Source organism: Stegodyphus dumicola, chromosome 10 (genome assembly GCF_044657685.1).
Source record: "Stegodyphus dumicola isolate Sdum_Otavi_A_Nest chromosome 10, ASM4465768v1".
Classification (NCBI taxonomy): domain Eukaryota; kingdom Metazoa; phylum Arthropoda; class Arachnida; order Araneae; family Eresidae; genus Stegodyphus; species Stegodyphus dumicola.
In genome coordinates, this window is record NC_140777.1 from 158,883,037 (window position 1) to 158,906,400 (window position 23,364).

Sequence of the window (23,364 nt, forward strand, 5' to 3'; positions counted from 1 at the left end):
TACATGTTCTTCAAAATTTTCAATAAGTCATGGTGGAGGTAACAGATATTAAACTTTTTAGCGATAAAAATTGCGATATGCCATACACGGAGCGAGAACATTCTAGAACCGGTTTTCTCCAGAATGTTCTCGAAGACTGGTCGAAAGCTATATTAAACTCTGCCTGTACGTTGAGTAGCAGTTTATCGTGAAGAACATCTGTATGTTGAGTTCAGTAGTAGTGTTTTGAGTTCAGAGAAAGCTTGAGAGCAACTGAACCGAGACCGGAGCTGTACTTTAGTGCTTTGCTGTGAAGCTGTCTTCGCTGTTGTAGCCAGAAGGTTGTGTTGCTGATCGTTTCATCGTATTTATCGTAGGTTTTCGACGACTGTAACGCGTCTTTGGAATTTTGTATAATACTGACGAATAAGCTTGTGTTTTGATTCTTCATCAAGTGTTGTCATCAATCACTCCAAATCCATGAACACATAAAACGCAACAATGTAAATACCAGTAATAAGCATAAAATGTCAAACTCTGAAACTGCATCTAGCTCGTCATTAAATATATTTTCAAACAGTAGAGAATTGGTGATAAGGAGGACGAAGTAGTTGAAGTAGAAGTTACTTTTGCATACCATACTGTTTACCATAACGTACGTCGAAGCTGCTTCAAGTGGCATTTGAGCCTAAATTTACGTATGCGTGAAACCGAGGCCGAAGCAATAATACTAAATGTTTTCATGGCCTACACTTCAAGAGCTTTGTACAAAGATTTGAAAAATTGTTCATTGTTTCAGTCTTAACCGATGCATCCAATCGCAAGGAAATAAAACATTTTCTAAGACTTGTCAGATTTATATATTAGAGTTATGGAGTTGGAGTAAAAATTTTTAAAATTAAATGCTTACCTGGTGAAACATCCGATATTGCCCGCTACTATTTAACTACCTATCTCAAAGAAAATAATTTTAAAGGAAAGGTTATTTGTCTTCGTGCCGATAATGCGAATTCTAACTTTGGAGGAACTGACAGACGTGGAGAAAAAAAAATGTTTTTGATATACTGAAACGAAACCTTAAGCGTGGTTTTATTTAGAGGCGGATGTGCGGCGCATATTGTATTGTATAACAACACTATGAGAATATCAGCTGATGTTTTGCCAGTGCATATTGAAATGATTATTTCTAAGATATACTTTAAATCTTATAGAGTAGAAACATTGAAAAATTACTGTAACTTTGTAGAAACCGATTTTTCAATCAGAATAGGGTATTCGCAAACAAGATGATTAGCATTACTTTCTGCCAAAGAAAGGGGTACTTCAGATGTTTCTACCACTGAAAGCTTATTTTCAATCTCAAGAAAAGTGTTTCATGTATATTTTAAAATTCTTTGATATCCAATGGCTGAGGCCTAGCTACATTTTAGTAACACTCAAGCTTCATTAAGTTATTACAACGATTGAAGATCAAAATGCTTCTGTTGTTTATGTAATAGCTTCAACGGATGCTCTGAAAGCTTCAGTATTGAACAAGACAAAGGATAACTTTAATCCAATAAATTTAAAACAAAATCTAGGAAAACTTAAGAGAATGGAAATACGAAGTTTGAATTTTGAGAAGCTGTTATTTCATTTTTATCAGATTGCTATTACTTATTTGGAGAAATTTTCAAAACAAGTATTTCAAGATATGGAAACGTACAGCTGGATCATATGAAATGAAATCCTTTCTTGGAGTTTAGTCGAAGCAGCCTTTTTATTTGTGTAGGTATGTGTGTCTTATCCCACTTATTCGACAGCAACATCAAATCAGGTCCATGAACCCGTGGACTTCAAAACTCCGAAGAACATTTCTAGGACTGGAGAGCAGTTGGCTCCTTAAGAAACCAGTGCAAGACAAAATGTAGATAGGAGTGGTTTGGTCAAGTTGCATTTCGGGCAAAAGGCATTATTTTTATTGCCCGTCACAAAAGGTAGAGCGTCGCACAGATGACCAATGTGCGCCTAGCTAGAGAAGTTTGTTCAAATCTGTTGCTTGCCTCTTAAGGCAGCGTCACGGCAGATGCCAGCGTATCACTCATGTGTGAGGGCCTTTCTCCAGGAGTTGCAGCGAAGCAATATCCGAGAAAGAAAGACGGCCACCATCAGGAGAATCCCAAAGTCTGCCCTTCCTGGCCAGTCCATCTGCTGTCTCATTACCACAATCCTACATTTAAAGACATCCATTGAAAAAATACCTAATGAGCATACAAGCAACCCTTCCACCACTCGGCCGAAGTGCAGTAGAACTGCAGCTATCGCTCAGAATCCAAATGTCAGTATTGACTCCCTCAATTGACATAATAATTCAAGGCCTCCTCAGTATCAATCAGCCCGAAAAACGGAGCGGTAGTCAAGATTTCTAATTCTATTCCCCTACCTGATAGATATTCCGCTTGCTGTGATACCGTCTTTAGCTGCCGCCAGTATAAATCTATAACGCGTCACAGGGGATCTTGTGAAAAGCCTCCAAAGCCAGCTGTCTAAGACAGAGTTTCTTAAATTGTGTATCGCGGGACGTGCAGCAGGGAGTCGCCAAAAATTTTAGCAATTTTGATATTTCTTTAACTTATTAAAATAATTTTACAATTACTAAATATTTTTACACAATGTATCTGAAAATAGATAAAGATAAGACACTACAGACAAAGAATAAAACGAAAACGTTTCGACGCATTTCTTTTTATAATAACGTTCATTTTAATTGCTTTGCACGTGATACTGTCATTTCGTCTATTACTATTTAAAATTTTCCAATTGCTCTATGTCTTAAAATTAGAAATTAAAGTTAATGACTTAAAATTGCAATAGTATATTACAGTACAAGTGAAAAAACTGACAGTTTCACTCACGCGTGTGTCGGATTTGCGCCATACTTTTGTTGTTCCACAAAAATTTCATAAATATTATGGGGTCTTGAGTCCGCGACTGAAAAAAGTTAAGATAATCAGGATTGCTGCGTACTTTTGTTAGTATAAGAGAAAAAGGTCGGTATTAGAGAAAACTCTTATCTCTAAACAGCATACTCCGAACAGCAGCCAGAGAGACATGTTCAACATCACTTCGATGCCATTCCTCACTTTCAGCATAGCTGAACGGGCTTTCTCTCTTTAAGACGACGATTATTGTTCCAGTTACGTACATATGTAAAAGTTCTGTGCTGATAACGTAACTGCTGAGCTTAGCTAAGTATTTGGTCAATAGATACCTATTCCGGAGTCTGAGGAGTTGAAGGTCGGCCTCATACAGGACAGTGTCCCTCCAACAGGAACTGCGGAGACCAGAGTTGTACCCTTTCCAGTTTTTATACACTTCTGATCGTCAAAATTGCAACACCATGAAGGAAAGCAAACATAAAAAAGATATTTATTGTGCGTAAACAGTATGGCATGAAGACAAAATGATTAAATTTGTAAGCAGTCTGGCGGTTTACAGGAGTGCGAAATTAGTAGAAATAGTTGCCACCCCTGGCAGCTCAAACGGCCCTTGCCTGGTTAGGCATGGAGTCGAACTGGGCTTGACAGAAACGGGCAACTCATTCTGTGCTGCTTCAAGTCTATGCCACACTTCATCAACCGTATTAGCTGGAGAGGAGTGGCAGACCAATCTCTCAGCAACCCATGGCCAGATGTTTTCAATGGGTAACAAATCTGAAGACCGTGCAGATTAGGGCAGCAACCTACATGCAACATTGTGTATCGAAGAAGGTCAGAACACGACGTGCAACATGTGGTCTTGCATTATGTTGTTGTATCGATCTGCGTTCAAATTACCGTCGCTCTGAACTAGAGATGTGCGTGTCGTGTACCCAATGGCTGCCCAAACAATCATACCAGGTGCAGAGCCCCTATGCTGATGTCGAATGCAAGCAGGCGACGTGCAATCTCCTCGAAGCCTAAAGATCCGTATACGGCCATTAAAATACTGCACGTAGAACCGGCACTCGTCTGAAAAGACTCCATTGTGCCAGTCCTAGCTTTTTTGTTCTGCGCACCAAAGTCGCCGTCTTTCTCTATGCTGCATTGTTAAGGGAAGCTAACGGTCGCCGTACTGATAGTCCACACTGCTGCAAACGTCGATACACCGTACAAGCGATGCCCATTTCCCAACCCACTGATTCCATATTCGCATGACAGTGGTTGGATACCGACCAGTGCGATGGGCGATATTACGAAACGATAATCCACACACTCGATAGGCAGCGATGCTACGACTATCGAATTATGACACTTGCTGGTAAACATTTCTTCCTCTTATTCGAGGCATAACATAACACGATATTCTGAGTAAAATCCGACGTTGCAAACCTTTCCGAATGAGAAATCCATTGCACAGCTTTTCTTTTATCGAACAAAAGCAGGCGATGTGCGGTCTCCTCGGAGTCTCCAGACACGTATACGACCATCAGAATATTGCACGCAGAATTGGGACTCGTCTGAAGAGACGACATTGTGCCACTCCTGTATCCAGCTTTGTCGTTCGGCGCACCAGAGTCGCCGTCTCTCTCTATGTTGCATTGTCAAGGGAAGTAATGGTCGCCGTGCTGATAATCCACACTGCTGCAAACTTCAGCGCACCATACGTACGGATACTGGGCGTGCTGTCCATTGACTGCAAATATGACTAATGATCCATGATGTGGTTGTACGGTTTTGCAGGGCTGGCCTCACAATATGTTTGTCCTCTCGGCCGTTAGATATAGGAGGGCATTGAGATCCTGCATGCCGTTCAGTATGACCCCCCAGCAACCTATTGATTCTATATTAGTATGACAGTAGTTAGATGTTGACCAATGCGGTCAGCGATACCACGGAACGATAATCCACATTCTCGATAGACAACGATCCTGCCTCTGTCACACTCCAACACTTGCTGGTAAGCATTTCTTCTTATTATTCGAGATATAACAGGATATTCTAAGTAAACTTCAACCTTACAAACCGCTTTCCGAATGAGAAATCCACTATTTTTTATGCACATCTGCAGATGTAATTCCTCTCGCCTGCGTTGTCTAAATGCGCTGAAATACTGATCATTTGCGTATCTCAACTTCTTCCTTTCAAGTGATTTTGACGTTCGTAGATCATTCCTTGCTGGTGTTGCAATTTTAATGGCCAGTAGTATGGATTGCTGACAGAAGTGGCGTGATAAACTTTAGCACCATATTCCAGAAATGGCCTAATAAGGCAATGTATGTGTTTCTACGGGTCCGAGCATCTGCACCCCAATCTCTACCAGACATAAATTTTAAAATTTTGAGTCTTTGTTTAGTTATTATAACCAGTTGCCAATATGAGCCCGGCTGAGCTTTTAGTTAATTAATAAAATGATACTAAATTATTGTAAATTGATATGTATAAGGAATATTATTGCCTTAAAAATATATCACGGCAGGAAATGTATTGGAATGGTAAAAAAAATTAGTGAGTCAGAGGTGGACAGAAATAACTGCATATTTTAATACGAGCCAGATTCCTTGTTCAAATGTTTTAAAATTGCCAGAGTTTTTCTTTTGTCTTCCGTGCAATAAAGGTGTAACTGAGTGAGCATTTAGCAATATGAACAGTTTTTAGACTAACGATAAGACAAAGCTTAAAGTGGACGCTTTGAAGGGTATGCTAATCACTAAAATAAATTTTAAAGAAAATTGCACGCTCTAAGATAAGAAGATCAAAAAAGAAAAAGATGTTCTAAGAAATATTCATGCTTCAGAAAAATATAAGGCTTTTTGGTTAAAATAATTTAGGAGGGTTGCAAATTTATTGTTTTGTTTAAAAATGAATACTGCGTTTTGATTTATTACTTATTTAAAAAATATTATGTATCACTAATTATTTTGATATCGAAATAAATGTCCTAATACTTGCGCAATAGCTGCAAGCTGCAAAGTAATGTAATAATAATTTATTTACTAATAGAATATTGAATGTATTATCTCCCTTATATAAAGTTAGTAGAATTGTATCTGAATGAAGTAATCCAGAAGCATTGAAATTGAATCCCCCCGGGAAAAAAAAAAAAAAAAAAAACTTGAATTCTAATCATGAAAAAAAGAAATGGAAACTTTAAAATGAAAATTAGTAGAATTGTATCTGAATGAAGTAATTCAGAAGCATTGAAATTGAATCCCGAAAATAATTAAAGAGGGGAAAAAAAACTTAAAATTTAATCATGAAAAAAAGAAATGGAAACTTTAAAATGAAAATTAATCAATAAACTAATTAATTATTTTCTATATATTGACCTGCATACCACCTCCACCGCAATAATTCGCAGCAATAATTAATCATTTATTTGTTTGCATTAAATTTCATTAAATTTTCTTTTTATGAATAGAGAATGTTTGTTAAAACAAATTATATGTATAATGCGTCCCGAATTTCGAACTTCAGAATCTGCTCACCTTATTAATTTTATAGCTTTTAAAGATTTTGACGAAGGAAAGAAGAAAAACAGCCGTGTCTTGATTTAAGATGTGGTTACATCCTGCTAAAGCAATTAATTATAAGCTAAAGGTTTCACAAGCGGAACACGCAATTACTCTCCAGACATCGTAATTTAACCTATTCCATCTTTAAGCATACTTTTTAAAGAAGTTAATGTTCAACTGGTCATCCACTTATAACAGAAAATACATACGTCTTGCTATTCTGAACCTCATTTGTTGGTTAGCTGCAGCTTAATCAAGCTGTATATACTCGTGAAATATGATACAATATTCGCAGGTCCATCCTATAACGGCTGTGAGAATATGCCGACTCAGATAGTCATGTGCAGTAGGTTGGTTGCCTACTCAGATAGTCACGTGGTTGTTTGTGCTGGATTTATGCTCAACGTCTTACCCTTAAAACCTCCCTCAAGAGATCCCGCTATAACCCTGCCCGTTAAATTAGAATTTGGCAGGTTTCCCCAGCTCCAGTCGGCGACATTATTTGGCGAGATTTTAGAGTTCTTTTTTTTCCGTTCCTTATTTTCCGAGTGACATTTTTTCCGTTCCTTATTTTCCGGGGACATTCTTTCCGTTTTCCTTTTTTCCGGGTGACATTTTTTCCGCACACCGTTGAAGCCTGCTTGTCTGGGCTAACTTTATAGCTTTCTTTTGGCTTTACTTTAATCCTGTCTAGTGATAATCCCTCTTTAATCTCATTCTCTTTCCTTTAACCTTTAGCGTAAGATTTCCCCGTTGCCGAAAAAAAGTATGGCATTCGCTCACTAACTCCATTGATTTCCACTAATTTTCTCCCTGCTTAATACCAATATGAGTAGCAGTTTCCGTATGGAGCATTGCCATTAATCTCTCCGCAACTACCACAAACTGATTGACAGTTTTCAGATCCGTCGCACCCCTCAATTTGCAGTAATAACTCCACATAGAATTTAATCTTGTAGCAAAGAGTAAAATTTTCATCCGGGTTCCTTTTAGCCCATTTAAAATTTTCCAGACAAGCCTTAGGTGATGTTTCATATTCCCAAAGCATTTGAGTTTTCAATGCCTCATAATCTTCGTACTGTTCTTCCTCTAAATAAGTTAAAAGATACGATAAATATCTTCTAATAATCACATTAGCACCTTAGATTTTAAGTTATCCGCTACCTTTTCACTAGCGAAGGCTTTTTCTGAACTGTTGAAAAAATAATTCCAGCCTTCTGGCCTTGTCAGAACTTTCACAGTCAGCAATTTTATAGTTTTCACAATTTCATCTAAGCTTTTAACTTTGGGACTCGCTGCTAAATCCACTGAACTTTCAGAATTTAAATTCCGGTTTTCCGCTTCGAGTCTTAATTTTTCTAACTCAGTCCGGTCCCTTTCTATGCATAACATTCCGTGGGCTAACTCCATATTTTCTTTCTCTTTCCTTTTCGAAATAATCGAAGTTAATAGTTCTTTGACTATCTTCTTCTTCAAGCTTTTACTTTTCAGAATGATATTTTTGAGTTCAATCATTTGAAACCTTTTCCCCTAATTCATCAGCCAGAAGTACAGGATCGGCCTTCTTCCCTTTCATTAAATATACAGTAATGAAGTATAAAAGGCAATATTCAAAGCAATAAAACCAGACACTTCACTGATAATTACTAAAACATAAGTATACCAATACAGCCACTTATTTTTGTTAAAAAATACACAAATACAACCATTTATTCTTAAAAATTCTTTTACATACTAAAATTCAAATACACATAGCGCTAAACAATTATATGAGCTTTTGCATATTTTACGAGTTGATAAAGAAAATCATGACATTTGTCAGTTATATGTTACAACAATCCTTTTAACAAATTTTGGTACTTTAACGCAGAAGAACTTTACATTTGATATAAAACAACAATAAAAAAGTAATTAGCACCTACAGTAAGGAAAATATCACTGAAAGTTACTCTTCACTAAATACCCAGTTCCCTCAATTAGCATATAACACTTATTCTATCGAGCTTACACTATTTTCGGAGCTCCAAAACCAATTGGCCTGTTTTACCCCTAAACATTTGTATCCTGATGCAGAATAATTTTAAATTTAATGAAATGTAATTAAACTTCAGATAAAATATTCTGCTACAATTTGCTTTACAATCTTGCACCTTTTAACGTTACCCAAACAAAAAAACAAAATACCCTGCATCTGATGGAACAGAGAACTAAAAAAATTTTTTTTTAATTTTTATTGTTTGTTTAACAGTAAACGTTAATAAGAAAACAATTCTTGGTTATATACTATAAGTACAATAATGGATAGGTAAGTCCGGCATTGTCTCCGCCGGATGAGAAAAACAATATCTGCATAACAAAAGAAATGGCGATTGCCCTTCAAAAAAAAAAAAAAAAAAAAAAAAAAGAGAGACCGACCCGTCTGACCTCCAGGGTCAAAAGTTCTCTTTGCCCCCTCACTAGCCTTTCCGTTCTGTATCTCTACTTTTTTTTTTATTTATTATTTCCGTCCAACAAACCACCCGGCACTCGCTAGTGATCGTCCCGTCGGACTAATTATTTTTTCCGGCCAGGCTTTTCCTTCTCCTGGGGCTATGGGCATTACAGTGGCACAGGCAGAATGATTGCCATGGACATTGACCAGTATCTTGTTCGAACGAGTGTTTGTAGAGCTTCTCATAAATATCAACTATTCATGCTATAGCAGACGAATTAGACATAGACATTATCGGTCTTTGAACAGCCATGTGCAATCAGTAAGGTGTGAGTTGACGTAGGCGAACATTATTGTCTGGAGATATGCACTTCTGTGAGTTTAAGTGATAACAGGGAAAATTCCTGCATCGTATTGTTAGTTCAGATGAAAAATGGATTTGCTGTTACAATCATAAATGTTCAGCACAGTGGGATGGGTTGTGATCAAAGTCTAGGACAATGTCTTAAACCATTTCTGCACACACGAAAGGTTTTGCCTCTCATATGGTTATGCCTTTCTCAGACAAGGTGAAACCATCAGTGCAAATAATTGCAATGCTAACCTCATAAAATGCACTGCAAACCTGTCTGTAAACATTCAGCATTGGTCAACAGACGTGGTGTCCCGATGTTGTATAAGAATGCTAGGCCACATGTCCTGCAAAGAACCGTTCAGACTCTTAATAAGAACCTTTCTCAATCGCTGCATTTCCTCAGTTTCTCACCCAATGACTGTCACTTTTTCTGGCATCTCAATCGCTTTTTTGCAGAGAAAAGTTATCTGATGCTGCAGGGAGTTTGCCATACTTTTTACCGAAAAGGACTGGGCATGAAGAAAAATTATTATCCTCTGTGACGACGACCACCTAGAGCAGTAGAAGTCATATTAGAGAGGTGAAATTCAGAACTAGAGTTTATTTACGTTCACAGAAATACTGTCACTTTCAGAAATGTTCATCGTAAAGATATGGTTGTTATAGCAGGGTTTATTGCAGTATGAAGACAATGTAGTACAAATAATGGTTAAAATGCTGTGATGAATTAATAAAACTTGTATAAAGAGAAGAAGTCAAAATGACCGTACAGTAATAAACGAATATTTTTTTTTAATCTGATGGATGTCATAAAAAGTAAATAATTAATTAAAAAGTGTCTCAAAAAGTGCACAATGATAGTAAAACAGATTTATTTTTTATTTTGCCGATCACTTAATCACTGAAATTACATAGAATTCCTCTATGGAATGGCAGATGTAATGTTATCAGGCCGGTGTCAGAAATGTATGGTATTGTTCGATGTTATGCAAATTGTATTTCTTTCTTTATACCGAGGAGCGGCGCAGACGCAAATTTGTTAGGTTTTTAAAGCTCGCGTTTAGAGCTTTGAGGTTGCTGTGAATTACTGGAGTTTCAACTAGGCGGAGGTTCTTCTGAGTTTGTGTTGGTAAGCCGCCACTGAAGTCGGAGTTTGTGTGGTCTTCGCCGTTTCTCAACTAACTTACTCTTTGAAAGTCAATAAAGAAGTTTCGGTCAACGTTATGAGTCTAAGGTTTTTTGGGTTCTATACTGAAGTAATATCAAGTCAATTTACAGTCCACTATATTTAAACAACGGAACGTACATGTTTTATGGTCCGTCGGCTACGGAGTCGCAGTAAATTTGGTGAGTCAGTGTTTTTTTTATATTTTTTATATTTTATATTCTTATTAGATAATGGAATTTACAACGCTTAAGACTAAAAAGCGTGTAGCTAAAGCTAAGTTAAGTAAACTGAAAGAGAAAATTGCAGTGACTTACGATTCTGCTGATGTTGATCAGTTGGAACTTTTTAAATCTAGATTAGATGATTTAATGATCGAACTTTCGGATATTTTTAGTAACATATTTGTAGTGTGTGAAGAAAAAGATATTGATGTATTTATAGAAGAACAACAGGTCATACAAGATACTGTTGATGAGTTAATTTTAATGCTAACCAGAGTTAAGAATGTTAAAGACATTAGTGTGGAAACTAAATCTTTTGAAATAGCGAGTATACGCTTACCTAAGCTAACTCTTCCTGTATTTAGTGGCAGTACTGAAGAATGGTTATCATTTTTTGATTTATTTAAAACGGCGATAGTGGATAATGACCGTTTATCAGGTGCACAAAAGCTACAATATTTAAAGGGTTCTTTAAAAGGAGATGCTTTGCGGATTGTTCAAGCTTTAACTATTTGTGACAGGAATTTCGAAATAGCGTGGCATTTATTGTGTCAAAGATTTTCACATAAGAGAGAATTACTTTCATCGTTATTAAAGAAAATCTTGTATTTATCAAATTTACAATCTGAAATTCCTAGTCAGATATTAGCGTTAGTAGACACTGTAAGAGAGTGTGTATGTTCGTTTGAAAATCTAGGATTCAAAGTGGAGCAATTCGCGGATACTATTTTAATGTTAATAGTACAGTTTAAATTGGATTCTTCGACGAGAGGATGGTGGGGAAAAAACATTAAATAGTGAGGAAATACCAACACTTAATAATCTGCTAGAGTTCTTGAAATCTCATGCCAGAATCTTGCAGGTAAAACGCAAGGTTTAAAAAAACAAGTTACAAAAGACAAATTGACTTCATTGGCTTCAGAGATTCGCGTGCAGTGTACGTATTGTAAAGCCGGTCATTCAGTTTTTAAATGTAATAAGTTTTTAAATCTGAATGTTCAGGAACGCGTTAATTTTGTCAAGAGAAATAATGTTTGTTTTAATTGTTTGGTTTCAAACCATAAAGCTTTCGAGTGTAGAAGTACACATAAATGTAAAAAGTGCTTTAAAAATCATCACACACTACTGCATTTCGAAAGAGTTCAAAATGAGCCAAAGGCACGTAAAGGAGTTACGAACAGTTCGAATGAATTATCAGTGACGGCTAAGCCATTTTTCCCTGGGCCAGAACCTCGCGCTCAACCGGCTGGGTCAGGGGAGAATATCGCAAGTTCTAGTCCAGTAATTAAATCTTGTGTTTCAGACTTTAATTTTCAGAGTGAAGTTTTATTATGTACGGCTGTTATTAAAGTGTTAGATTCATCGGGTGAATACCAATTGTGTAGAGCCCTCCTAGACCCTGGCAGTCAAGCAAGCCTGATTTCAGAAGATTGTGTACAAAGGCTAGGGTTAGCAAGAAGAAATGCCAAAGTTTTTATTTCATGTTTAGGGTCTTTGGATACGAAAACTAATGGAATTACGGAAATAAACTTCGTTCCGCATTTTCCGGCGAAAGTGTCATTTAAAACACCGGTATTTATCATCAATAGAATTATTGGAACTTTGCCGCATTTTACATTGGATAAGAAGTACGTTGAGGAATATAATGATTTAATGTTAGCAGATCCAACGTTTTACAAAAGTGGGCCTGTTGATATACTTTTAGGCGTAGATATTGCCTTACCTCTTTTAAAGGGAGAAATAATTAAATGCGAAGCAGGTAAACCGGTAGCTTCTCGTTCTGAACTAGGATGGATTATTTCAGGTAGTGTGAATAATTCAACAGAAATTAATCCTACTATCTATGTTAATAATATACAAGTGGAAACTGATCAGATGCTGTCTGACTTTTGGAAATTGGATGCTGTACCTACGTTTGACATGCTTACTAAATCGGAGAGAGCATGTGAAGATTATTTCAAATCTACATATACGAGAGAGGAAAGTGGGGTATATACTGTGAAATTACCATTTCACTCTCCGCCTTCTCAGCTTGGAGATTCCAGACAATTAGCTATGCGTAGATTCCAATCTTTAGAAAATTCATTTCTAAAAAGGCCTCAGATATATGAACAGTATAAGGATTTCATGAGGGAATACCTTGAGCTGAGACATATGGAGGGAGTGCCTGAGGGAGAGATTCTTATTGACTCTACGTATTACATGCCTCATCATGCCGTATTAAAGGAATCAAGTACTACGACTAAACTGATAGTTGTTTTTGATGCTTCAGCTAAAACGACATCGGGTCTTTCATTGAATGATATTTTGATGGTTGGGCCAAGAGTTCAGCAAGAGCTGTTTCCAATTCTTCTACGGTTTAGAACTCACAAAATTGCAGTATGTGCCGATGTAGAGAAGATGTTCAGACAAATTCGTGTCCACCCAGAAGATACAAATTGGCAACGAATGCTTTGGAGGGATAGTCCTAGTGAGCCCTTGAGTACATTTAGATTAGTGACAGTTACATATGGGACTGCCTGTGCGCCATATTTGTCTACTAGAGTAATGAAACAACTTGCATTAGATGAATGTTCTAGTTCAGCAGTTGAATGAAATGATGAAAAGGGGTGGATTTCGCTTAAGGAAGTGGATTTCAAACAATTCAGCTATTTTAGAGAATATTCCCGAGTGCTTACGAGAATCCAGTATTTCTCTTGAAATAAACAGTGACAAGAAAGTAAAAGTATTGGGAATTAATTGGAACAACTCTAGGGATACGTTTCATTTTTCGGTATGCATAAGTGATAAAGAGTTTACTAAGAGGACTATTTTATCAGAAGTAGCCAAAATTTTTGATCCAATGGGATGGTTAGCGCCAACAATAATATACGCGAAAATATTATTACAAGAGTTATGGAACTTACAGCTGGGTTGGGATGAACTCGTTGATAAGAGAATAAGTTGGAAATGGAAGCGTTTCTATCTAGAATTGCCCTTGCTTTCAAGCTTACAATTTCCGAGGTATGTCTTGAGTCCGAAGGCAGTAGTGATAGATATCCATGCTTTCTGCGACGCTTCAGAAAAGGCCTATTGTGCAGTCATCTATCTCCGTACAATAGACCTTGATTCGTCAGTCAAAGTCAGCCTTCTGACATCGAAAACCAGAGTAGCGCCCTTAAAAACCCAGTCTCTTCCGAGACTAGAGTTGTGTGCTGCGTTACTTTTAACCAACCTCTTACATGCAGTATTATCATGCATAGAACTGCCTATTAACAATATTTACGCATGGACCGACTCGCGGGTTACATTGGCATGGGTTTCGTCCGAACCTCGCCGTTGGCTACCTTTTGTGGCAAATCGAGTTGCAAAAATCCAGGAAGCTGTTCCAGGTATTCAATGGAATTATGTTGCTGGGAAAGAAAATCCTGCAGACTGTGGGACCAGAGGTTTTATTCCATCAGAATTCCTACAATGTGAGTTATGGATGAAGGGACCGCAGTGGCTAAACGAATCCGTAATTCATGTACAGCAAAATTCAAGTGTAGAATTAGAGGGTGAGGTTATGTTGAAGGAATTGAAAAAGAGTTTCAGTTCAAATATTTCCAAATTTGAAGAGCCTAGTGTGTTTTCAAGATTTTCGTCATGGTTAAAGTTATGTCGAGTGTTATCGTGGTGTTTAAGATTTAGAAATAATTGTAGTAAGTTACAGAGCGTATAAAGGGTTATTTATCTACTGAAGAATTCTGTGAAGTTTTTCTATGATTGTTAGGATTGTGCAAAGAGCCGAATTTCCAGAAGAATTATTCTGTTTAGAATCTGGTAAACCCTTGAAGACATCAAGTAAATTACTGTCTTTAAGTCCTTTCTTGGATTCCGCGGGAGTAATGCGTGTAGGCGGGAGGCTCAGAAACTCTACAGTTTCAAATAATGAGAAACATCCTATGATTTTACCTAAGAATCACAATATTACGCGTTTAATTATTAAGCATTATCATGACACGTATCTTCACGCAGGTACGCAGCTACTCACTTCTGTCATACGACATAGATTTTGGATTGTGAATGCTAGAGATATTATAAGAAAGCGTATAAACCAATGTGTTATCTGCCGTAGAGTTAGAGCGCAAACTGCAACTCAGCTAATGGCAGATTTACCCGCTTCAAGAGTTACTCAAAGTAGAGCTTTTTCTCGTGTAGGGATTGATTTAGCAGGACCATTTAACGTTAAATATCGTCCTGGTAGAGAAGTCAAAATCTTTAAGTGTTACGTATGTCTATTTATTTGTTTTACTACAAGAGCAATACACTTAGAATTAGTTAGAGATCTTTCAACAAAATCATTCCTCGCGACACTTAAGCGGTTTATAGCTCGTAGAGGCAAACCGTGTGAAATTCACAGTGATTGTGCAACGAATTTTATAGGAGCTAATAAAGAATTAAGGAAAGCCTTTTCTATTGTTCAACGTGATGAACAGCTACAGGGTTATATTTCTTCAGAAAATATTAAATGGTTATTTAATCCTCCCTCTGCCCCTCATTTTGGAGGGCTTTGGGAAGCGAGTATCAAGTCTATGAAACATCACTTAAAAAGATGTTTAGGAACACTTATTTTAACATACGAGGAATTTTTGACATTAATAACCCAAATTGAATCCTGTCTTAAAGGCCTTTAGTACCAGCTTCAAGTGATTGTAGCGACTTGGAGGCGATAACACCAGGACACTTTTTAACCGGAGCGGCTTTAAGCGCTATTCCAGAATCTAACCAAATTCAAGAAACCATGAGCTGCAGTGACCGTTGGAGGAACGTGCAAAGGTTATTTCAACATTTCTGGAATCGTTGGAGCAGTGAGTATTTATCTAGATTGCAGCAGAGACCCAAGTGGTGCAAGGTACAACAAGACCTGAAGATTGGTGATATGGTTCTTATTAAGAACGAAAATCTACCTCCGCTACGTTGGAAATTAGGTAGAATTATTAAAATGTATCCCGGTCTGGATGAGAAAGTTCGAGTGGTGAATTTACGCACGTCTAATGGTGAAATAAAACGACCTATAGCAAAGCTATGCGCTTTGCCATTTAATTCCTGATTTAGAGACTTTAATTTTTATTTTTCAGGTTTATGCAGTTCAACAGTTTAAATTTATTGTTTGAACCCCCTTGGGACTTCAAGGCTGGGGGTATGTTCGATGTTATGCAAATTGTTTTTCTTTCTTTGTACCGAGGAGCGGCGCAGACGCAAATTTGTTAGGTTTTTAAAGCTCGCGTTTAGAGCTTTGAGGTTGCTGTGAATTACTGGAGTTTCAACTAGGCAGAGGTTCTTCTGAGTTTGTGTTGGTAAGCCGCCACTGAAGTCGGAGTTTGTGTGGTCTTCGCCGTTCCTCAACTAACTTACTCTTTGAAAGTCAATAAAGAAGTTTCGGTCAACGTTATGAGTCTGAGGTTTTTTGGGTTCTATACTGAAGTAATATCAAGTCAATTTACAGTCCACTATATTTAAACAACGGAACGTACAGGTATGTATGTGCATATATGTGTATACACACACATACATTGATGCTAATACATGCATACAGGAACACATATGCATACATTGCTGAATCTAGTCCTGATATCAGAACAGTACTGTAAAGTTTCATACTTGTGAAAATATGAATGTTTGTGAAAATATGAATGTATGGAGTAGACTACCATTTATTATTTTCGAGTCTTTTGAAAATATGTTATCCCAAAAAGCATAATAGGCAAGTGATTGAGACCATAGGTTTGTGATTCTGACAGTTGATAAGCACATCGTCATAAAATGACATCAGAGATTGCTTGCGCAAGCTCCATGATGATCTCTTGTATGAGGAGTAGCTTTTCGTATCACCTCCTCTCCTTTGTTTTAACTTGGAGTTATTGCATCAATATTGCATTATTTTGCATACCATAAGAAAGCTTTTATGAAGACGAATTAAAATATAGCACTAAAAGTTATTTTCCCTTATGAGAATCTTTTCAAAATATGTTATCCCAAGAAGCATAATAGGCAAGTGATTGAGACCATAGGTTTGTGATTCTGACAGTTGGTAAGCACATCGTCATAAAATGACATCAGAGATTGCTTGCGCAAGCTCCATGATGATCTCTTGTATGAGGAGTAGCTTTTCGTATCACCTCCTCTCCTTTAACTTGGGGTTATTGCATCAATATTGCATTATTTTGCATACCATAAGAAAGATTTTATGAAGACGAATTAAAATATAGCACTAAAAGTTATTTTCCCTTATGAGAATAATTAAAATTTCTAACAACTTACTGCCAGTAGTTAATAGCATATCTAAGGCTGTTAAGGCAACAAGTGAGAGCCGGCAAGTTCTTTCCCACCTGGAGCCAGCAAAGCTTAAACTGGAAAACCCGACTACGCTATTCCATATTAGAATAACAGCTGTGATGTTTCATGCTTGTGCAAATGGGGATTAAATCTATCTTTTGTTCTTATTTGTCTTTTGTAAATATCCCAAAAAGCCATAATGGGCAATAGATTGAGACCATAGCATTGTGAATATGACAGCTGATGAGCACGTTTATCATAAATAACGACAGAGATTGCATGCTTTATAATGATCTGTTGTGTTATGACCAGCTTTTTATACAACTTTCCTCCCCATAGTTTAAACTTAAAATTATTGCATCAACCTGTTTTACTTCATATTATTTTACATACTATAAGAGCGTTTTCATGAAGACTAATAAAATATAGCATTAAAAGTTGAAGGCACTTTCCTTTTTAAAAATCATGAGAAAATTCGAAATTTTTTTTCACAACTTTATTGCCAGTAGTTAATAACATGTCTAAGGCAGTTAAGTGGATAGGTGAGAGCTAGTTAGTCCTGCCATGCAATAGAAACAGCGAAACCAAAACTACTCCCATAAGGGGTAAAATAGTGTTCCTTTTAATGCTTTTGAATGGTAGGTAAAAATATTAGTGTTAATGCATAAAATGTTAGGGAACTAGCCTAGTCTGTCTAGTCCATTCACGGCTTGCCACTGTGCCACTCATGTGGTCAACATGCAACTTAAGACTTTCATATTGCAGATTATTGATTTATTTTACCGTTAAATCTCACTTATTATTGAGCGATGGCAAAAGCATCTGTTGCAGGCAGTGACTACTTTGTTCAATTTGTATTGGTATTTTAATTTTCGTAAGCTTTGATAGACATTTCATTGATACCAGTCCACTATGTACAGCATTATAAAGGATTTCAAATTTGTGAGGAAGTCTTTTATTTATGGAAATTTCCTGTTATGTTTTTACCACCAATCCTCAAATTCCATATCACAGATTATGTTCTTACTGCATTAATATAATATTAACAAGACATAGTGCACAATAAAAATTAAGCTTTATTTAGGAACTTCGCGCACACTGCCCGACAGCCTGCCTGTTTCGCTCTGCTCGCTACTCGTAAGAAACTTCTCTAGGGTTGCCACACTTATCGGAGGGCGCAAGGCGCGCTCCTTATCGCCATCACCACAGAGTTTCCCCCCAGTTCCTTTAATGGCTATTCAAAGGAACGACATAGGTTATGAAATTATCTCAGAGTATCCGTGCTGTCGGGTATTTTTACATGATTACAAAATTAGAATAGATCAAAATGAAATTCAATATATAAAAAGGTATTGACACATATAATAAACATGAAATAACAAGAAATATGTTAAGATATGAATTTAAAAAAAATGTTTTAAATTGTTATGTAAGAAGCAAGTTTCTTAGGGAAGTGAACATGTCTTCCCGATCTGGTGACAGTTTGTGTCTTAGAGAGTTCGTTTGCAGATTTATTCTGCTGAACTGTCTTTAAGTCTTTATTTGTTTTCAGTTCAGGCAAATTAGAGTACGAAAGCAAATAGGCTGGTTTCACACGGTCTATAGACACAGTAGATTTCAGACCGTTAATATCAATTGTGAAAGTTTTGTCCGTTCTAGAAAGAACTTTATGCGGACCTGTATATGGTTGGCACAGAGGTGGCTTTACTCGATCGACACGTAAGTATACATGCGTACACGACTTTAAGGTAGCACTTACGTAACATTTTTCTTGGCAATGTGCAGATGTTGCTATTGGATTCAATTGTTGCATTCTATGCCTAAGATTCGTGATAAATTGTGTGTCATACGGAGATATCTTAGATGACGTTATCATATCACTAGGCAGCTTGAGAGTTGTGCCGTACACCAGTTCAGCACAAGATGACTGTAGATCTTCCTTTACGGCTGTCCGAATACCAAGCATAACAACTGGTAGTGTTTCAGTCCAGTTATTGGTCTCGTGAGCCTTGAGAGAAGATTTTAAATGTCGATGAAATCGTTCAACAATGCCGTTTGACATTGGATGATAGGCTGTTGTTGTGATTCTGTTCGTACCCAAAATGCGCGTGAATTCTGCAAAAAGTGCGGATCTCATTTGAGAACCTTGGTCTGTTGTTATGATCGATGGGCAGCCAAAACGAGATATCCAACAGTTGAAGATGGCTCTGCAAATGGTTTCCGTTTTCATATCCGGGATGGGAATGGCTTCAGGCCATCTGGAGAATCTATCTATTAGAGTCAAAAGGTACACGTTGCCTTCTGATGGAGGTAACGGTCCGACGATATCCATATGGATTTCTGAAAAACGTGCATCAGGAAGAGAGAATGTGCCCAGTGGTGCTTTAGTATGCCTAGTAATTTTCGATTTTTGGCAAGATTCACAGGATTTCACCCAATTTTTGATATGGCATTTCATATCGGGCCATACATAACGAGAACAAATAAGCTTCGTAGTAGCTGCAATTCCTGGATGTGACAGATTATGCAGATGATTAAAGATGAGTCTGCGAAAGGAATTCGGAACAAATGGACGAGGAATGTCTGTTGATATGTCACAAAGAATATTACCATCAGAATATTGGCACGGTTTAAATTCCAGTTTCAAAGATGATGTGTTGTTTTTGAGAAGGTCTTGTACCTCCGGATCATGCCGTTGAGCTTCCGAAAATTTTTTAAAATCCAAAAATGGAGATTTTGTTATGGAATCAATTTCGATTCTTGAAAGAGCGTCAGCAACGACGTTTTTTGAACCTTGCACATGCCTAATATCAGTAGAGTACTGAGAAATAAAATCTAAATGGCGCAATTGTCGAGGTGAACATTTATGAGGGTTCTGTTTAAAAGCGTATATTAACGGTTTTTGATCCGTATAAATTATAAAATTTCTGCCCTCTAACATGTGTCGGAATTTCTTAATTGCAGAATAAATAGAAAATAATTCCCTATCGTACGCGGACCATTTCTGTTGACTTTTACTGAGTTTCATAGAGAAAAATGCTATAGGTTCCCATGTTTGTTGAGACAACTGCATAAGTGTGCCGCCGATTGCGACGTCTGAGGCATCTACCCAGATGCTTAGCTGGGCTCCGGGAATAGGGTGTCTCAAAAGGGTAGCCTGAGCAATGGCATTTTTGGCAGCAATAAAGGCTTGTTCAGCATTCTCGTTCCAATTTAATTGTGGGGATGAATCCTGAACACGAGAACCAGATTTCTTTTTATTAATATAGCCTTCTAACAATTTTATTAAAGGAGAAAGAATATGTGCTGCTTTAGGTATGAAACATCTATAAAAGTTAAACATGCCTAAAAATCGGCGAAGCTGAGTGAGAGTGGTAGGTTGAGGAAAATCTAAAATACATTTGACTTTGTCAGGAAGAGGTTCAATTCCGTTTTCACTAAGGTGAAAACCTAAGAAATCAATAGATGTTTGACCAAAGGTGCATTTTGAAACATTAATGCAAAGTCCATATTCCTGAAGTTTGGAAAATAAAGCTTTCAAATGCCTGCAATGTTCCTCAGAATCTTTAGAGGCTATGAGCAAGTCATCGACGAAAGCGTAAACACCTTCTAAATCCCGCGTGACTTCATCTATAAAACGTTGAAAAGTCGCGGATGCATTGCATAAGCCGAATTGCATACGGGTACTTTCGAATAAACCGAATGGTGTGCATATGGCGGTTTTGTGGATGTCGGCTGGGTTAATTGGTATTTGATGGTATGCCTTAATCAGGTCGACATGACTAAAAATTTTAGTACCGTGCAATGCAGCAGTAAAATCGGCTAAGCATGGAATAGGGTATTTGTCTTTTATTGTTTGAGCGTTCAATGCTCGATAATCTCCTACAGGTCTCCATTCCAGACTTCCCTTTTTTGGAACCATGTGAAGTGGGGATGCATAATTGCTGCTCGAAGGTCTCAAATGCCCCAATTGCATCATAGTTTGAAATTCTTGTTTTGCTATTTTTAAGCGATCTGGAGCTAACCGACGAGGTTTTGCAACCACAGGTGGACCTTTAGTTATGATATAATGAACGGTGTTATGTTTAACAGGTTGGTTAGGATCTGGTAATCTAGTAACTGAAGGAAATTCTTTTAAAATTTTGTGATATGGTGTATCACAAAATACAGTTTTTACTGAATAAATGCTTGCATTTTTCACGCAACCGACGGTTTTAAAATGCGTTTTTAAATCTTTGAGACATTTGTTTCTGAGATCAGGCACCAATTCAAAGAAATGGAGAAAATCTGCTCCAAGAATGGGTGTACTAACATTTGCTATAAGAAAAGTCCATGTAAACTGTCGTCTTAATTTGAAATCCAAAGAAAGTGTTTTTTGACCATAAACATGAATAGTAGAAGAATTAGCAGCGAAAAGTGTTTGTTGGGACGAATTCCGTTTTTGAGAATTATTTGCTGGAAGTAAGGACACGTCAGAGCCGGTATCGACCAAGAATGAAAGGTTTGTTCTACGGTCACGAACGAACAGGCGACGTGAAACTTGAGGCAAAGAATAAGTCGCCTCTATTCTTTGCTGGTTTCGTTTCCCTGCCATGAACAAGGTTTTGTACATTTGTCATCTCTACACTTTTTCCCAAAACGTCTATGATACCAGCAAACAGAATAATCTCTCCTTTTGGAATTGCTTCTTTCCTTATTGCGATCTCCGCGATTTGGCGAACGACCACGAGAAAGAGAAATGCGATCAATACGTTTGTTTAATTTTTCTATTTGTTTAAATAATTTATCCTCAAGAGACTGGATCGACTGTGCGAGAAACGGCACAAGTCCCTGGGGTTGGATTTACTTCTAAAATTCTGTCGGCAATTTCTGCAGCTTTATCTACAGTTAAATTGGAAACCGCTGCCAAAATAGACTGAACAGTCGAAGGCAAACGTTGAAGGAATAATTCTAACATTAAGTTATCAGGAACATTTAAAGATTCTGCTCGACGTTTCATATTTCTAAGCAAATCGGAAGGTTTTCGAGAACCTAATTCTTCTCCAGATAATAATTGGCGAATTTCTTGCTGAGAAGATTCTCCTGAACGATTTATTAACTCAGTTTTAAGCTTTGCATATGGATCAATAGGGTCTGGTTTCATAAGTAAATCCCGTACTAGTGATGCGATATCTGGAGGAAGATGAGAAACTACATAATTATATTTAGTAATGGATTCTGTGATAGGTTTGGGGGTGGCAAGAGCAAAAGTACTTTCACACATAATAAACCATAAAGATGGGTCTGATCGGTTATAAACCGGAATTTGGACGGCATGAACATCAGACATTGTGCAAGGTTTTTAAGCCAAAATAAAAGCAAAAATTTAACTAAAGAAAATGAAATTAAATGATAAGTAGAAAACAGAATTATAAAATGATCTATAATTACTACTCATCTGTGATCCGGAGGATGAAAATCGATGTAATCCATTACTTCTGGTTTGGAGATCTTGAGTGATGGCTTGTAGTCAAAACCGAAAGTGCTTGAGAACTGTTCATACGATTTAACACAGTCCGGGTTACCATTATGGTAATTTCCTGTTATGTTTTTACCACCAATCCTCAAATTCCATATCACAGATTATGTTCTTACTGCATTAATATAATATTAACAAGACATAGTGCACAATAAAAATTAAGCTTTATTTAGGAACTTCGCGCACACTGCCCTACAGCCTGCCTGTTTCGCTCTGCTCGCTACTCGTAAGAAACTTCTCCTCTAGGGTTGCCACACTTATCGGAGGGCGCAAGGCGCGCTCCTTATCGCCATCACCACATATTAAGTAAAAAAACAAGCTTTATGCTGGCATAGTAAAATAAAATAAATTTATTCCGCATTTGAAAGTCCTGTCTCATTATGGTTAAATTATTAAATTTTGATACTGTGGGAATATTAAACTGTTGACAAATATGTGTGTACCAAGGTGTATTTAAATTGTATTAAATACATGCATCATTTTCAGGTGTCTTAAAATGAAGAAAGGCCCGAAGTTCATCACAGATTTTTTGATTCCTAGTTTGGATGAAAAAAAATTTGGCTGCCGTCTTCAGTGGGTGAATAGAGAAAAAGCTGAATTTCAATTGAAATGGAATCATAAAAATGCATCATATTGGTCTGAATATGATGTTGAAGTTTTTATTGTAAGTCTCTGATAAGTATTCTGTTTATTTTATTTTTCATTTATGAATACAGTACAAAGTCTGAGATCCGGACTCGTCGGGACTTCGGCGATTCCGGATTTGGAATTTTTCCGGATATTAGATCATCAGTTTAAGGCTTCTAAAATGGCATATCCTAACTAATATTATAAATGCAAATGTGAGTTGGTTTGTTTGTTACGCTTTCACGCCTTAATTACTTAACCGATCATCATGAAATTTTCAAGAAAGATTTTGAAAA

At 37.1% G+C, this 23,364-nt stretch overlaps 1 protein-coding gene across 3 annotated transcripts in view; it reads left to right on the top strand.

Moving 5' to 3' along the window:
- The window catches only part of LOC118201930 (uncharacterized), a 155,857-nt gene that overhangs the window by 39,044 nt on the left and 93,449 nt on the right, over positions 1–23,364 (top strand). For all 3 annotated transcript variants that reach the window (XM_085825751.1, XM_085825750.1, XM_085825753.1), the window contains exon 2: positions 22,928–23,105. In XM_085825751.1, coding sequence (XP_085681877.1) covers positions 22,938–23,105 — 168 coding nt within the window. In that variant the 5' untranslated portion in view covers positions 22,928–22,937. The remainder of the gene's footprint in view (positions 1–22,927; positions 23,106–23,364) is intronic.